The 14,774-nt window shown below is 38.7% G+C and overlaps 1 protein-coding gene across 1 annotated transcript in view; it reads left to right on the top strand.

Moving 5' to 3' along the window:
• LOC126263172 (macoilin-1) overlaps positions 1–6,122 on the top strand; it is a 153,376-nt gene extending 147,254 nt beyond the window's left edge. Inside the window, exon 14 of the mRNA XM_049960219.1 lies at positions 5,696–6,122. Within this exon, the coding sequence (XP_049816176.1) occupies positions 5,696–5,931 (236 nt within the window). The 3' untranslated portion in view covers positions 5,932–6,122. The remainder of the gene's footprint in view (positions 1–5,695) is intronic.
• Positions 6,123–14,774: the final 8,652 nt, after the last annotated feature.

Raw genomic sequence — 14,774 nt, 5'->3', positions numbered from 1 at the left:
TCCTGCGACGTCGACGCACACTTTTTGTGGGACGAACACAGTCACTGTTAGAGAGAGTGGCACTGGGCGGAGTGGAATGAACTGCATGAATATGTCCATGGGCGAAGGTTCATGAGCCCGTGTATTCTTGGTTCGATTCCGGCGCGAAGCAAAGGGCCTGGAATGGTTGGTAGCGTCCGATCTAAGCTTTTTCTGGCAAACACTTTGAACATGTCCTTTTTTATTACAGAAAAAGCAAATAGCTTGGCGTGACGGGCAATGCTCACGCGAATGTCTAGTAGCACACCGCGGGCAGGACTTTAGCTCTGCATTTGCCTGCTTGCACGGCAAACGTAGCGGAGAGCTTGGCAGCAGCTGCGCGGACGAGCGCGAGGGCTGTTTACTGTTCCGGGCAGCTCGCCCGGCGGGCCGGTTAACGTCACACACGGCTGGCAAAGTTGCAAATGATTCCTGAGCAAAGTCAAGTGTCTCCCGCCGATCCAATATATCCATCACTTGTTGAAGGGAGGGATTGACTAGTTTCAAAATCTGTTCCCTTATACGAACATCAGAAACGTTCTGTGCAATTGCATCACGCACCATAGTATCTGAATAAGGGAGTACACATTCACACTCAAAAGCACAATCCCTAGTAAGGCCTTGCAAAGTTGCAACCCACTCCCGATTAGTTTGACCGGCCGTATGTCTTGTACGAAAGAACGTATACCGTTTGGAGACTACATTGACTGATTCCTTGAAATATGCATCTAATGCCGACAAAATTTCTTCGTAGGACAGAGTTGGCTACGTCGCGTCGGGGAAATAATTTCACTATCACTCGGTACGTGGATACGCCTACGGATGCTAACAAAAAAGGCTGCCGCTTGTTACCTTGAATTCTGTAGGCAGCGAGATGGAATCCAAATTGGCGTGACCACTCCGTCCAGCTTTCCAGTGCCGCATCAAAAGGACGAAAAGGTGGTGCAACTGCATGTTGTGGCTGCGGTAGTGGTGAAGCGGCGGTGTTTGGCATCGTTTTGCATTGCACGTTGACCCTGGACGAGCTGTCCAAGGGCATCCAATAACGCCTGCGTCTGCTGATTCTGCAAGCGATAAAATTTGGACAGTACATCTGGAGATTGTGGCGAAGCCATGACAAGTAAATTAGAGCAATACGACCGTTAAATCTTCGTCGCCATATGAAGTGTTGGCAGAAGAGCCAACACCGTGTTACTAGAGGAGGCCGAAATGCACGTGTTTAATTACACGCAGACTGGCGTGAGGTCTGGAACAGGACAATGTCTTGAGAATTGCAAATAAAGTATGTAGATGATGTGATACTTAACTTTAATCCATATTTGGTGTACAGCGCTCTTGACGGTACATGTGTTAAAATTTCAATATTAATTGAATACGGCGCCTTGCTAGGTCATTGCAAATGACGTAGCTGAAGGCTATGCTAACTATCGTCTCGGCAAATGAGAGCATGATTGTCAGTGAACCATTCCTATGAACGTCTGCTGTACAACTGGGCGAGTGCTAGTAAGTCTCTCTAGACCTGCCGTGTGGTGGCGCTCGGTCTGCAATCACTGACAGTGGCGACACACGGGTCCAACGTATACTACCGGACCGCGGCCGATTTAAAGGCTACCACCTAGCAAGTGTGGTGTCTGGCGGTGACACCACAGTTCCTACAATTTGACCAAGGCCTCACAGATTAGTGTGATACTGATTATGAAGGAATGACATCGACCACAGATAAGTGTCCAGGTGATGGAGGAACTAATTCCCAGCAATCACAGAATGACGTTATCATGGGTATTGCGCTGCGGATTGCATCTCATTGGCAGTACTCATTCCATTGGCAGAGCTCGTCTACAGAATCGTAAATAGTGCTCATGCTGCGTTCTGTGATCACTGTCACCTGCTCACAAAGGCACAAGGTTTATGAAATCTCTGATCTTGCTTGAGCATTACTCCATATAACACAATGATTTCCTAGGCCACAACATAATGGACAACTACACACGGGTCCATCACTTCACACCTGCAACAAAGTGAGTGTTTTTAGAATTTGAGCCACAACTTGTTGCCTCTGCGGAAGAAATGCAAAGTTGTGCTGTCAGCAGAGGAGGTCATGGCAACAATTTTTTTTTTCTTTTTTTTTAATTGTAAAAGATTTATGTCCACAGAGTTTACGACAAAGAGCTTGGCCATTAATACTCATTCTTACTGTGCAGTACAGAAATTGCTGCTTAGATCCATAAAGAACAAGAGGCTTGGAAAAAGACATTCTCCTCCTACAGAACAGTGAAACACCACACGTGGCACACCCAGCTCAAGCTTTGCTCCACAGTTTTTGATAGGAGGTTTAGAAGATTCACCATGCAGTACAAATCTTTCACAATAGAGTTCTATCTCTTCAGCAAGCTGAGGGGGAACAGATTTCCCAAAGATGAGGACTTTCACACAGCAATTCTCAAATGGCTATGTGAGCTAGGAACGGATTTCTGTCAGCAAGGAACTTGGTGACTGGTAGAGCATTTCAACCATTTTTACAGAGACTTGATGATTTTGTTGAAAAGTAGTGTCATACATTTGTGTAACTTACACTTTTAAGCCTCCTCATATATGAGTAACTCATGGGCTGTGAAACACCGCACGTGGCACACCCAACTCAAGCTTTGCTTCACAGTTTTTGATAGGAGGTTTTTAAGGTAGAATACTTTTGTCACAGTTTGTTGCACCAAAAGGAAAACTTCATTTGACTTTTTCAGAAATTTAAGATGTAAAAAATTTGAAAATTTTAATAGAAAGGCTGTCGAACAAAAGGCCTGAAGCATGTAATGAATAGCTGGAACAATCAGATGATGGAATAATTGTTGGAGTGTTCACCCACCATTTTTCCATGGAATCAGAATAGTCAGCCATTACGTTTTATTTAGTATTTAGTATTTATCATTTCTGGAAGGTTATAGGAGTTCCTTGTTTTGCCAGTGTTAGTATACTCTGAACTATTCAGTGTTCATATAAATAGTAACCTTTCCGTCCAGGAGCTCAGTTCTGTACTATCTATATGTTGGTGTTCATAATAAACATGCTTTTAGTGCTAAGTGTTGTGCTTCATTACTAACCCAACTTCAGATTTTGACTTCATTGTAATTACAGTTTGACATTTTTTGTTGGAGATACTGGGTACTTCAGAACATTTATGTCACCATGGCTGGTCAGATCCAACGAAATGCTGTAAGGGTTTGACCGAGTTTCCAGGTAGAATAGGTGGGATGATGTGATTTGTTTGGCAAGTATGTACTTTGATTTGGACACCATGGCCCAGTAGTATGTGAGAACATTAAGAGAAGCTCCTTAAATTGCTGATGAACAGCAACAAAACCACTTAGTGGAAGAACATCATCATGGGGAAATGACAAGGTCTTACTTACAACCGAGCGAGGTGGCACAGTGGTTAGCACAATGGACTCACATTTGGGAGGACGACGGTTCAATCCCGCGTCCGGCCATCCTGATTTAGGTTTTCTGTGATTTCCCTAAATCGCTTCAGGCAAATGCTGGGATGGTTCCTTTGAAAGGGCACGGCCAACTTCCTTCCCCATCCTTCCCTAATCTGATGAGACCGATGACCTCGCAGTTTGGTCTCTTCCCCTGAAATCAACCCGACCCAACTCTTACTTACAGGTTGTTTTGTCCCTGTACATTAGATGAAAAGAGTTGTAGAAGACAAGTACCAAGCCCTTCTGGTAAAGGATGTCACAACAACCAGTGAATTCATCAGGTGGCAAGCACGTTGAGGAAATTAAACAGAAAAGAGTCTGACAAATGAAGTATTCTGACAGTGGTCCTTAAGGGCAGTTGTGATGGACCATGACCACATCAGCTATCTCACACATCAAGTAATAAGAAAAGAAAGGCAGCAGTTTGTGGAAGGCAGAACTGTCTGACCAAGTAAACAAGAGATAGGAGCCATGAATTGTGAGCACCTGTGTCAGGAGGTAATAGAGAATGTTCAAGAAGAAGTGTGTTGATCTTTATCACCAATCTCTGCCACCACTCGAATGTGCTAAGAAGGATGGACTTGGGCGACTTAGATTTTGGCCACAGTCATCAAACGGTAAACCAGTAGCTGACTAACACAGGTACAACTAACCCCTCTGCCAAGTATAATGCCTTGTGGCAGAAAAGTCAGTTGGAGGACTTCACACAGATATGTTTCCACTGTTTTGTGCATGCCCTGGACATGTGCAGTACTGCAGAGAGAGATGTTCAACGTTTGCTATGCCACAGGTCATAACCATCATCAAAGATCATTTCATGCCAATCAACTGCATACCATTCGAGTTGATCTGTGCGGCAAACCTCATCGCTGTACTCTGAACGAGATCACTCCTGAACTCATACAGCTGTTCCGTATCGCCATACAGAGATACTAGCTGGTCACCTAGCTGCTGATTTCAGGAAAATGTAAGTGAGGCAACCATCTATGGAGATGAGGATGCCACAGAAGAAAATCCTCCACGAATGGCAGTTACCAAGATGACAGGAACTCTCTCTTGGCCAACCATTCCAGGGTCTAGTCGACTTTTTTTTTTCCCCCCCGTTGCCACCTAAAGAAGACTGCTTGTATGTTTCATGATAAGCAGTTGTGCTGAAGATTACAAACGGGAAATACGTCCAGCTGATAGTAACATGTGTTGCAAGAATAACTATCAATCAACAGAACAAACATACCTTCAAATTTGCCATTTCAGCAGAATCCAGTCATATTGCTCTAGGGTGAAATTTCTTGCAGGCATCACGAACTGTCAAACTGTGGAAGAACAGAGCTTCAGCCTGAGGAAGCTATTCTGACAAGCATACTTAACAAATGTTTGCACGGCTATCCTCTGCAGCAAGGACAGAAATATTTGTTTTATATATAAAAAAAGAAAAAGCCTTTTCTTGCTGCACTGTATTTTATTTCTCCCAAATGTGTTTCATCTTTTTCACTTTAAGACGTCATCAGTAGGATCTAGAATGATAGAGTTCTGTTTCAACATGTATAGTTCATGTCTCATTTTTTTATGCAAATAAGTGATTACTTACAGTTTTTTGCATTTTTGTTTGGCATCTGCGTTTCCTCTCATCTGATCACTTGGTGGAGGTCGCACTATGGCTCTATTTATAAAACAGAAGCATGTTTTTATGTTCCAAACTTTTTTCTTCTCACTTTTCATCTTTTATAGTTGTAATGCACTGTCAATCTTCTGTCGGTATATATGAAGACAATAACTTGTTCTCGAAAGAACAGTTACTGTTGATGACCGTGCAGCTTTTCCCTGGAATAAATGATGACTAACTGACAACCTCAGCTGCAGACAGGTGGTGTTGTTATACCTCGATGTGGACAGCTGAAAATGTGTGCCCCGACCGGGACTTGAACCCGGGATCTCCTTCTTACATGGCAGACGCTCTATCCATCTGAGCCACCGAGGACACAGATGAATAGCGCGACTGCAGGGACTTATCCCTTGCACGCTTCGCGTGAGACTCACACTCCCAACTGTCCACAATTCTACATATGTATTGTACCTTTCTGTCAGTAGTTACAGATATTCGATCAAATGTGTATAATTATTGTGGTTAGGCTTACAGAATTGGTATCTTAACAATGAAGCCTCATATAATACCGTCAAAAAAAAATTTTTTTTTTTTTTTTCAGATGTCATTCGAGCTCAAGAAAAAGAAATCGAACAGCTGAAATGCAAGATTGCACAGGTTTTAGCAATAATGCCCACTGATTCATTTGGTCCAGAGCAGCCTAGTTGCCCTGGAACATCAAAACTGTGTGTAATAGAGACTCAGAGCTCGTGTGTCACTTGCAATGTCTCTAATTTAGATCCGAATGCTACTGCTTATACGCCAAAGAACAGTCTTATAGCTTCCACTAAAGGGTGAAATGTGATATGAATGTTTTGGAATTGTCTTTTAGCGATGTCAAATTCTTAGTGTCTTTATTCTCACAATTTTTGTGTTGTGAACAATCACAGTAAAATTCTTGAATAAGTACTACATCATTGTGAACAAATGGAAGTTATTTAATACTAGGAAAGCTTTTTATAACATCAGTTACCAAAATCTGTATGTCTTTTTTTATTAGTTTTTTCGTTATTTATACTTACAGAGACTGCATTTTGTTTGAACAGCTGTAAATAATTTTGTAAGAATTTGTCTTTTTTTTTTCATTATTTGCACTGACGATAGATCATTTGGTTGTTTTTTTTTTTTTTTTTTTTTTTTTTTTTTTTTTTTTTTTTTTTGCGAGAATGGACTGAACTTTTCTATGTTTCTTTTTATTAAATTTTTCTTTGCATAAAAGAGTATTCTCTTTTTCTTATGCAGAATATCCATACACAGTACACAGAATGTTTATCACAAGATGTAATGTATATTTAATTCGTCCAATTGACTTGAAGTTTGATGCTTCAAATTTAGGGGCAACTGTAAGCTTTGTCCAACCAACATTTGAGATGTAAACACACTCAGTGTTCTCTTTGTTGCACAATTCTTTGTCTGGTGTGTAAAGAATTAGTATCTTTGGATTAAACTCTTAATCATCACCATATGCTTATTACTATATCTGCAAAACTCCCAAGTGCAAATACAGACCACTGTGGCAAAGTCATAATCTCGTATCCAAGAATATTGATCACAGAATCTATTAAGAACAGTGTTTATGACACAAGTGATGAGATATATTTCGTCATTGAAGTTTTTGGTAAGTGAAGAAAGAACTAATTTTTCACACATATCTGAATTTCAATGTAAAATTGAATTTTGTAGTAAAAGTGTATAAGTTAACATGTTGAATTGAAACATATTCAGGTAAAGTACCAATAAGAAGTTTCTGTCTTAAATTATAGTAGTTCAGAACAAAAATTTGCATGCTGCACATTAAGCGTTTTTATTTACCTTGTGCACTGAGATGCGTTTCACCTTAGCTGCAAGGTGTCTTCAGTGGGTGTCAGATCAGCATCTGATTCTTTATTTTTACACCAAACAGCTTTCTCTCAGGTGACAGACTGGTTGAAAGTCTGCAGATTTCCCTGTGGTCACTGTTTTCAACATAAACCACATTAACTGACATTTTCTGTATGTCTTAAATGTCCAGTGTATCGGACTTAATAAATTCTTTAGGGTATTTATTATACCTGTTTCATTGTGGAAGTTTTTTACTTAATAGCGCCAGAAAGAAGTGGCAGTGTCAGTGGTGAGTATGGTGTAGCTTTCATTTTACAGATTGTAGACTGCTTGCATTACAGTTATTGCCAGATGGACAAGAATACTCCACAACTGCTGCTAAGCTAACTTCACTGACATTGTATGCTCAGTGCTTCAACCTTGGTATCAAAACTCACTCATGACCTGTGCTAGTAAACAAGTAATAATATTGAGCAAGTGATCATGGGTCATGTACAAGTTAAGAGCCATAAGACATGAAAGGTAAGCAACAGCTGAGAAAGGAGAAGATAGGATCATAAGCTATCCCTGATATCATTCAATCTGTACATTGAACAACTGTTAAAAGAAGCCATGGAGAAATTGGGAAAGAAAATTGAAGTTAAAGAGAAGAAATAAAACCTTTTAGATTTACCGATGACATTTTAATTTGGTCAAAGGCACCAAAGATTTGGAAGAATATGTGGGCACAATGGATAGTGTCTTGAAGAGAAGTTACAGGATTAACATCAACAAGAGTAATTGAATGTTTGAATGTGGTAAAAATTAAATTGGGCAATTGTGAGGGAATTATATGAGGAAATGAGGTGCAAAAAGTAGTAGAAGAGTTTTTATGTTGAGCAGCAAAGTAACTGATGATGGTTGAAGTACAGAGGTTGTAAAATGCAGATGGATAATAGCAAGAAAATTATTTCTAAAAAAAGAGAAATTTGATGACATTGAATATAAACGTCTTCCTTTCCTAAAGGTATTTGTCTGGGGTGTACTCTTGTACGGAACTGTGACATGATTGGTAAACAGTTGAGACAAAAAGAGAATAGATACATTTGAAAATGAGGGCTACAGAATGCTCAAGATTAGGCCGATTGAGAGGATAATTATTGAAGAGGTACTGAATCAAATTAGGGAAAAAACAGAATTCTTGGCACAACTTGATTAAAAGAAGGGACTGGTTGGTAGGACAAATCCTAAAGCATCAAGTTACTGGAGCATTGATAATGGAGGAAAGTGAGGTTGTTAAAAATGGTAGAGAACGATCCAGACTTAACCACTGTAAGCTGGTTGAAATGGATGTAGGTAACAGATGAAGAGGCTTGCACAGAGTAGACTAGACTGAATATCACAACAAAATGATTTTGACATTTGTGAAGGACACAAATACACCACATCTAATGAAAGATATGGTACTGGAAAACAGTATAAGCAAACTTATATTTAATTTTTTATTCTTCGACGAACTGTGCCAACTTAAATCCATCAACAACGCCACTATGCTCCGGAATCCAAGGGTCAGTCCATGCAGTGGTAACATGAATTCTGTAACAAAGCAGTAGTTTGAGACTCCATGTGCAGGCAAAGGGATGTGTGCAGTCTTCAGGAATAGACAGGGCTCTTTTGGATGCCTTTGAGTCTAAAGCAATAATCAATTAAAAATGCTACAAGGTGACATTGGAAATTTTGGGTATTCAGCATAATCAGTCAGGCCAAAGAAGACTAACTTCCACTTGCAGCACGATAACGCCATGCCCTACAACAGTTGTGTGACCATGGAACTCATTGCCAGATTTCGCTGGTTTGTTCCACTACATTCCTGATTTAGAACTTTCGGACTTCCATCTCATTGGACACATGAAATAAGGACTATATGACCAACATTTTCCACACTCAGATGCTGTCATCAAAGCTGTAAGACAGTGGCTAGCCTCAGATGATTCAGGCGACACCTCTGAGAAAACAAGGCCAACCAACAGGGATTGCGGCGTCACGACAAGCGGCCCAATATGGCGTTAGTATATTGCTGTGAGTGGATTGCTTTCGAGTGTCTAGCTGTGAGTTGCTGAAGCTGTTGTTATTTTGATACATCTCTTTCACCACCGCAAAGTACTTGTCCGTTACACTATGGTGAATAAGTGCTGTGTACCGGGCTGTACTGGCAACTACTGGACTGGGAAAAAGATATCTGTGTTCAGATTTCCAAAGGACGCTGAACTGAGGAAAAAGTGGACATATTCTATTCGACGGCAGAACTTCACTCCCTCTGAACATTCAGTGGTAAGTTGTAACAAGTTACATTATTAACAAAAAAACCGAAGCTAATTTCATAAGAATAAATTACAACTACAAAGACTCCACTGTTTACTTTCATTGAAAGTAATTGTTTAAACGATTTTTATTGTTCCAATTTAGAATGTCTCAGTATGTATTAACTGTGAAGTGTGTAAGTTAACGTAAAACTATAGATAACAAAGTAAGCAGTATATCTAAAAACAAAGATGATGTGACTTACATCATCTTTGTTTTTAGATATATTTTTCCCACGTGGAATGTTTCCCTCTATTATATTCATATCATTAAAGTAAGCAGTATATTTGATTTAGGCTAGCAGTTACAAATGTGAAGTTTTTGTGTTTGATGAGTAGCATTTTTGCATTACTAACAACAAAACATTTCAAGTTGTGTCAAAGATGTGCGGCATACTTTTACTAATGTGAAATCTTTATATCTTAAGTACAATTAATTAATTTCAAAATTATTATGGAACAATTTTCTTTTCATTTCCTTTCCAGGTTTGTCAAGAACACTTCAGAGTGACCTGATTCTTCAAATCACAGCAGTTGACTGGAAAACAGGGAGAACTTTGACATTGCCTCTAGAAAAACCAAGACTGCAAGAAAATGCAGTCAACTGTCCCAGTTATTTAAGCTCAAGACAAGATGTTCAACGAGAGCCCCCAAGTCATAGAAGACAACGGGTATAAGCAGATGCCTTAAGTAAAGCTATATCTGAAAGTATAGAAACAGCTTCTGCACAAAGGGAAAATGACAGAAGATTATAGTGAGAATGTTACATTAAATCAACAATGGAGTAAAGTTGTGAAAGAAGACTGTATATTGTTCCTCTACCTTAACTTTGAGAAAACTCCACATGATATTGTGTATTTAACAGTTTGTAGAAACCTCAGTGTTAAATTGTACGTAAATGGTGTTGAGATTGTTGCCAGCACACTTTCAGAGAAAGTTTGCAGTGTAACTGAAGTAGAAAATGTGATTAAGCTGTGTACAGACTATATTAGTGGCAGGGAAAGTGATTTACACACATCAGTTATTCACTCCCTTGTTGAAGCATTACCAGTGAAGGAAGGTTAGAGGAAGGTTGTTTCATTCTTGAGGTCACAATGTGCATTATGTCTTCAATCCAAGGCACACCATAAATTTGATCCAGAGGTGTTGATTCTTTTTTATGTGTTGTTTACAATTTCTCCACATGCTTACAAGATTTTGCAATCATCTGGTTTTGTCGTTTGCTTTATGCTAGATGAGATCCACATCAAACCATATGTAGATTATAAAGGGGGGGATATTACTGGAATGACTTTGGATACTGCTGAAATAGCAACCAATGCACATGTATTTATGATTCAGAGTATTCTTTCTTCTTTCAAAACTGTTGTACATGTATTGCCTGTGAAAAAACTGAATGCAGAGAGCTTGTTTAATGTAGTAAGAACTTAAGTAGTAGGCATAGAAGCGGCTAGGTTGTTTCACTTGTTACAGATAATAATGCCATTAACAGAAAATGTGTTACATACTTTGCAAATCCACCACAAGCCAGGTTTGTATACCCATCTCCTACAGATGGTAAAAGACCAATATTTTTTCTGCTTGACACTGTCCATATTTTTAAGTGCATAAGAAACAACTGGATAAATCTGAAGAACCACAGGCAAACATTTTGTTATCCAGATTTTGATAATTCTGATATTGTTAGGTATGCATCTTTTGCTGCAGTTAGAGAAGTACATGACTTAGAAAGCCAAAAACTGTTAAAATTTGGTTATGGGTTGTCTGTGAAAGCCTTGTGGCCTCCATCTTTAGAAAGGCAAAATGTTAAACTGGTGACTCAAATATTCAGTGATTATATAGAAAGTAGCATGGTTGAGTTGGGGCCAGTTCATAATGTAGAAAACTGGGAAGGTACTGCTAAATTTATAAATCTTATTAGGACTTTGTGGGGGATTGTCAATGTTAAAGCACCTCTGAAGGGACTTCACCATAAGGAAGAAATGCAAAAGCCTCTGACCAATAAAGCAGGAGACATACATTACAGTTTTCTTACTTGGTTAGATAAATGGAGAAGTTTAGGGTCGGGGAATGGTAAATTGTCTATGGAAACACACACAGCACTTCGACTCACAACATATGGCTTAATGCAAGTAACTGAATACTGTTGCAAGGAACTAAACATGTCATATATTCTGCCAGGTAAGTTCCAGACTGATTCTCTGGAAGAATGGTTTGGTCTATATAGATAGTTATCAGGATGTCAGTATCATATCTCACTTAGGCAGTTGTTAGAAACTGAAAAGAAGTTTAGACTCATGACTGTTTTAGAACTCAATGTTCACCCACAAGAGAAGCTGAGATTTGTAGGGATGCATAGTTGTGATGAAAGTACTGAGAGCAGTGTGAATGATAGTGAATATACCTTTAATGACAACATCAGTGAGGATGATTTAAAAAAATGTTGAATCTGAACTCCCAGTTTTAACTTACATTGCTGGTTTCTGTTGCCACTCATTGATTAGGAAACTTCAGTGCAGTGACTGCACAGATTTTTTGATACTGGATAGGTCAATGACAACTGAGAAACAGTTTAATTTAATTAGACAGTTGGACAGAGGAAGTTTGAAATTCCCATGTGAATTTCCTGTAACAGTAGTTATGTACAGTTACTTGACTCTACAAAAGTTGTTGGCAACATCATCATTCCTGAAGCTGCTGAATCAAAGAGCAGTAGCAGCTGAACTAATTTGGAAAATAATTATGGCTACTGATCTGTTGTGTGAAAGTTCTTGTCATCAGCGTGCTGTATCAGAAATGTGTAAGAAAATTATATGGACCACTGTAAATATAGTACTAAATAATTTTTGTAAAAAGAAAAATGATGAAACTTCTGTGCAGTCTCTCCAAAGTTCTAAGAAGAGTCAACTTCTAACACTATGCCACAATTTCAAAATAACCTTTTTTTTTAATTTAATATCTTTAATCTGCATTTTATTGCTACCTCCTACTGAACTCCTGAAGTCCCCAACACAAAATGTTTTACTCATTGATGAAATGTGTTTTGTGTAAAATCAAATGCAAGTGCTGTACAGCGTCTTCAAAGTACTAAGAATCAAAAATCTACTTCTTAATGGCCACAATTCCATAACATTTTTGTAATATTGCTTAAAATACATTGCTCGCTCCTTGTCACTAACCTCCAGATAAGTAAACTGCTTTTACCCTTTAATTGAATGATGTTATGCTCTGTCAAGTGTTAAACCAAATGTAAGTTCTCTTCAGTTTCCTGAAAATTGTAAGAAACAAAACTGAAACTTATTTTATTACTTAGCATGAATTGATTGCTACCTGTCATTAGCCTGCATCTGAAACCATAGTAAAAAATTCAGAAACTTCTGACTAACAAAGTAAGGGATATGTGGTACAATTTCCTGGATAAGTTCATTACTTGGTTGGACAAATGTAGAAGTTTAAAATTGCAGAATGGTAAATTGCCCCTAGAGAAATATACAGCACTTAGGGTTACCATATATGGCTTAGTGAAGATAAATTATTACTGCTGTGGAGAACTAAATGTGTCATATATCCTGCAAGGTAAATTTCAAACTGACTCACCAGATACTGGTAGCTTGTGCACCCACATAAGAAACTGAAAATTGTACAAATGAATGGTGATGATGAGAATCCAGCAATGTGTATGTTGATGGTGCTTCATTTTGATATGTGTCAGTGATGATGATTTTAAAAATATTGAAACAGACATACCAGTTTTAATATACATTGCTGGTTTCTGTTGTCACTGATTGCTAAGAAAACTCCATTGTTTAGAGTGCACAGATGTCATATTCTGACATCCAATGTTTTGCTACTTTAGTACATTGCTATGTCAGGCAAAGAAAGGCGTAATAGTTTAGTAACACATCAGGTGGCCTTGGTTGTTCAACATTTCTTACTATATGTGATATATTCCTACTTCTAGAACTCCTCAGTACCAGAATGAACATTAAATTGTTGGGTTTTCTAAATAGAAAAGCACTTTGTTAGTACCAGACAGCAATAATGAGACTTGTAGTTGGTGATTTCTATGTGACAAAGGAAGTAACCTGTAGAAAGATTGAAAATGGTAAGTAAAGAGAGCCTCAGCCTTTTACTCACATTCTTACATGTAATGCACTTGGTTGTTTTTCATTTCCTACTAATCTTACCTATAACATTTTTTAATATTGTTTCTAGAAGTGTATCTTCAATAGCAGAGCGAACTTCAAATTGTCAGGCTTTTCTTAAAGGAAAGAGCAGTCCCTTAGTATCATAGTGCAGGACAGAATCTTGTGTTCAGTGATGTCTATGTTAAAAGGAGAATATTTGATGTCTATCCCTTGTTTCCATTCTTTATTACTGGAGATACACTTGTAAAAATTCTTGAAAAGAGCTGTCACAATGAACATATGAGTAAATTCACAATAGTCAGGTGTTTTCTGAGATAAAGCAAACTCTTGTTACCTTATTGTAAACGAAAGTTGAGGGTTTTTCTATGTATGACAGTGTTTCAGATAATTTACTTGCAGTGTAATAGCTTGAAAATGATAAGTCCTGCTGTCAGTTGGCATTTGTCACCACCTGTATGCGAGTTTTAAAGCTAAATAGTGTTCTGACAATTATAAAATAGTGGCAAAGTTCCTCAATCGATTAAACTTATTCCTGCCCCTATATGTAATCGGTATTTCGTTATGAACCTTTATGCTGTTTACAAGAATATGTATAATTTGGTCTTTGGTTCGAATTATCAATTAGTTCGCTCCTTTCTGTATGACGGACAGAAGATCATTACCATCAGGCACGTCTATACTGGGGTGTCTGTGGACTGCTGCGTTGGCTATGGGCCGCTTAGTGTGACGTCACTAACACTGCTGCGCGGCCTTGTTATCCCGGGGGTGTCGATTCAGGTGTTTACTGGCTCTTGTTCCTTGTTGACAGAGTTGTATAACAGAGGACAGTGCCTATGAGGAAAAATGATAGTAGCTGAAAACAGCAAATTGGTAGACAGATTTTAGCATTAATTAATTCAGAGTTATGTATGTCACACTTCAGGTAAGTGTCCTTGAATTTTGGTCATAAAACTGTATTATAATCTACACCCCATTTGGTATTGCACTTTGAGCTGTATCGGAACAAGCGACATTTGAAGCAGTACACCCAGTCTCCTCATTATGCGCCTTACTGCATTTGCATGGAATATGGTAAACACCTGGTTTATGGAGCCCCAAGTCGTCTCTCACTGTACCTAATAGGGCACATGTTTTCGGAGGTGGACGAAAAATGCATTTAATGGTGCATCAAGCCAGGATTCTGCACATTTTGTTTGATACTTTGTCAGCATATGGCAGATATGCCGTGGCCTTTTCCTCCTTGTCATTTTCTGTCTGCTGTGCTTGTACTATCTGCCTGAAAGCACATTGGATTTGTCTCTTTATCATATCTGTTCTTGAAAACGTGCTGAAG

Source organism: Schistocerca nitens, chromosome 6 (genome assembly GCF_023898315.1).
Source record: "Schistocerca nitens isolate TAMUIC-IGC-003100 chromosome 6, iqSchNite1.1, whole genome shotgun sequence".
NCBI lineage: Eukaryota > Metazoa > Arthropoda > Insecta > Orthoptera > Acrididae > Schistocerca > Schistocerca nitens.
The sequence above is the reverse complement of the archived record's forward strand: the minus strand, read 5'-3'. Positions and strand labels throughout refer to the sequence as shown.